Source organism: Limulus polyphemus, unplaced genomic scaffold (assembly GCF_000517525.1).
Source record: "Limulus polyphemus unplaced genomic scaffold, Limulus_polyphemus-2.1.2 Scaffold6373, whole genome shotgun sequence".
NCBI lineage: Eukaryota > Metazoa > Arthropoda > Merostomata > Xiphosura > Limulidae > Limulus > Limulus polyphemus.
Genome location: NW_013671983.1, coordinates 45,938 through 49,930, shown reverse-complemented (window position 1 = coordinate 49,930; position 3,993 = coordinate 45,938). Strand labels below are relative to the sequence as shown.

The 3,993-nt window shown below is 31.9% G+C and overlaps 1 protein-coding gene across 1 annotated transcript in view; it reads left to right on the top strand.

The window, feature by feature from the left end:
* Positions 1-317: 317 nt before the first annotated feature.
* The window catches only part of LOC106473653 (Down syndrome cell adhesion molecule-like protein Dscam2), a gene marked incomplete at both ends in the record, with an annotated part of 45,617 nt that continues 41,941 nt past the window's right edge, over positions 318-3,993 (top strand). The window contains one exon of the mRNA XM_022402062.1: positions 318-638. Coding sequence (XP_022257770.1) covers positions 318-638 — 321 coding nt within the window. The remainder of the gene's footprint in view (positions 639-3,993) is intronic.

Genomic DNA, 3,993 nt, shown 5'->3' with positions numbered 1-3,993 from the left:
TAGCTATTTTGAAACTATTAATAAGAACTAAGATTATACGTTCTTCTTTACTTTCAAAGAGGCCTTTCGCGTAATACCAGACTGGCTGAGATACGACAAACATTGTTGTGGTTGAGACGCTACTTATATTATTAAATTGCTTGTAAAACAATTGTTTCGGGGTGAACTAGATTACATTGTTGTTGTGTAATTTTGCAGTAGACTATGAAAGAACTGAAATAAATGAACACATGAATTAGTGATTTTTAGTCATAAGGAAAATAACAAGAAAAAACTTTTCTCTTACGATTTTAAATTTAACATATTTTGCACTCCAGGTCAGAGCTACCGTGTGGAGAAAAGGAGTCCTACATTTATGTACGAGCCTCCAAGCAAGGTTGATTTTTCAAATTCTACTGGCACAGTGATACCATGTTCTGTTAGAGGAACACCTACCCCTTTGGTGAGGTGGGAGACTAGAGATAGCATCCCAGTTAGAGATATTCCAGAGATACGTCGTGTACGACCTGATGGGTCACTGGTGTTCTCTCCATTTGGAGCGGATGAATACAAACAAGAAATTCATGCGACAGTATATCGTTGTGTTGCAACTAATACAGTTGGTAGTATTACCAGCAGAGACATCTATGTTAGAGGAAGTAAGTGTGTTAACTATAACCTTTCAGTAGACTAACAACTGTTATTAAATTAACAACAGCCTATCAGTGTATAAATAGAATCTTAGAAAAGTGTTAACAATAATAACAGTAACGCTTGTTACGAAACCCTAGTTCCACTACCAGATAAACTTTGGACTCTGGCCCATATTAAGTATTTTCGTTACACTTCTATTTTAACATACTGTTTAGTAATATGTTACACTTCTATTTTAACATACTGTTTAGTAATATTGATTTATCGCTGATAATTCAAATCAGCTATTCTCTCCACAATAATATTTACTGTGATTTTCTTTTTCACTAAAGTTTTATGACGCTATAGAAACTCTGGTAACAAGAATATCTCTATATATGTGCCTGTACAAATATACCTTTATCATATAAATACAAAGGGCATCAGTTATTTTCACAAAATTGTTGAATAATCTTCTAATCACATTTAGGTCATTTACTTATCTCTTAAAAATTCACGCTATCGATAACACTAACTTTCTATTGATTATGTTAATATAGGGTTGTGTTTCATATGTTATCAATAGGGTTTTCCCATTTTATCACGTACACTTAATGTACGTAACAGACAAATCACAGTATTTTTTTCTTATCTCTTCTTCTTAAACTATTGTATTTTTTTCATTGTAGACTTTCTTATCATTTTCTACATTATTATAGTCATAATCTTTTTCCATCTTAACTTTTTGTAGACCTTTTTGTTACTTTTTAAATGTTTACAATCAGATAATCCATAATTTCTAATTCTAACTTACGACAGCCCTTATATTCTCTATTCTAATCATTTCTAATTCGTATATTGTTTCTCTATTATATCTTTATTTTCTTCATTGTTCCTTTTTGACAAATATCTGTCTTTATTATTTTTATTCAAACAATACTTTTTCTCATTGTATACGTGACGAGTGCGAAATTGTACGGTCTCCTATCTTCTTGCTTCGTCTTTGTCATTCACAAGTTAATATAATTCCTATTTTGTCGTTATCACTTTTAAGTTAACTTAGTTCTCAATGTCCATTATTAACAAGTTAACTCACTTTCTATTCCGTCTCCACCATCACCATCCTTTACAGGTTAACTACTTATTCCATCTTCATCGTTTTCGAGTTAACTTACTTCCTATTTCTTTTTTATCATTAACAAATTAACACTTGTTCACTGACAACTGCTTTCTAGTTTCTAGTTGAATCTCTACTATTCCAAGGTGTAGAAAACACAGAAGTAAGGATGAAATATTATGGTACCCATGGTAATACCAAGGGAATACAACTAAACTCTACTAAAACAGGAAACAAGAGCAATGAAAAGACATGCGACAAAACTAGATTGTATTACAAACTAACAATATAATAAGAGGGAAAGAGTAAAAACTAAACTATTGTAATAACACTACCAGTGCAGTAAAATGGCGTTAAATTAATTGTAAGAAACCTGGATAAACTATATTAAACTACCAAAGTAAGGAAACGGAATACATTTAAAGAGTATTAAGGCTAACAATGTATCTAACTGGTTTAGGAATAGCGTTGTTTCATAAGGTCATTAGTTGTCAATGGAAATTTCATGACAACAACTTAAAACTGTACTTTAAACTCTAAGGAATATGTTTTTTTTTCATTTCTCATAGTCAAGGATGCAACCCACTTGAAAGGGCGAGCATGTTTGGGGTGACGGGGATTCGAAACCGCGATCTTCAGATTGCGAGTCGACCGCCTTAACCACCTGGCCATGCCGGCACGAATAGGTAGAGAACGTAATTAATTCAATACTTAAGTGATTTTTATAAAAGCACCAGATACATAGAGCATGAAACTACGTTATTTTGGTTGTAGCCTGAACTACGTATCTTTATTTTCTAGTATACGTGTGTCACAAAATGAAATTAGAAATATTGGTACAGATGTTATTCAACATCTATTCTTCAGAAATGTAAGAAAATTGCTACATTGTAAAATGTAATGTAAGAAACATGGCTCTAATTCATCATCATATGAACCTTTGTCAACTTCTAAGCCTTGCTTATTATCTAGTTAACAGTAACAGAATATATATCCGCTTCATCGCAAGGCAGTTTGGGTTCGAGGGTTCTCTTTCTCCAGCCATCACTTTTGTATGGTCAAGAATTTTCTGCAAACCGAATATATAAGATAAGTGATAAGCATATCGTCAGTGGCACATCGGGTCTCATCTATGGTGACACAGTTATTCTTATAAAGTGCGATTAACTCTTGTAAAGATCAAATAAAAAACTGTACTATGAATATGTTGCTAGATATGTTTTAAGAATGTCGTTTTTTGGTTTCTACTTCAATTACAACAGTTTTGTTTCTTAGAATTTATAAAGAAATTTGTAATTCTTTGGTATCGTGCATCTTATAAGATATAAGTTCTGTCGGAAAAAAATGTTGCCTGCACTGAATAACTGCTATCCTTTCAACATTACTTAACAAAATCGTTAATTTTGTAAGCTACAACCTCTACTATCTTCGCCTGTATTAACAAAAATAACGAAAATAATTACTCTGCCGTTCACTTGGATATGTAAATATAAAGCATTAAAAAAGTTGAACTATGTTATTAACTGTATCTATCAAATCCAATTAAATTTACTTTTAAAGTAGCCATTAGAACACATGATTATTATCGTAAAATGACAACAATGCAGCATTTAACCGCTGATACGTATAGTCTGAAAGCTTCTTGTGCGCTTTCAGAAGAGCACCAAAGAACTTTGTACAGCCCATAGAACAAGAAAAATTGGAGTACTCTGTATCATACTCTAATATTGTATAACTAAGTTGTGACGTCTGAGCAAGTTTCCATTATCTGAATGGCTAGGTCTGAATATAATCGTTCAATTAAATAAAGCATTCTAACTAAGAAGTTGAACACTAAAATGATCCAGCTAGATGGCTCGGTCAAGTTGTTTCTAGAAATACAACATATATTGTGCATGTTGTGATACGTAACTGCAGTAATATGAAAGACACATCTTTGATAAGCTTTGAATTCTCAGTGAATCTCTTTAACAAAGGACGACAAAATACACAACTTGTTTTTTATTCTTTATTGTTCGAAAACTGTTTTACATCTTTTTTTGTAATGCCTTATTTTACATATCTGTTTTAACATAACTAAAGTTAACAGATCTGTTTAACATCTGTTATATTTTATAAGTTTGTTTTAACTCCTATCATATTAATCACCCTTTTTAACTGCCATAAAACTAAATGCACTTTCAGTCTTTATATTAGGTCGGCAAGAAATTAATGTCGTTTTTTTTAGAACTTTCATTAACCACCCCCAAAAAACGTACATTACA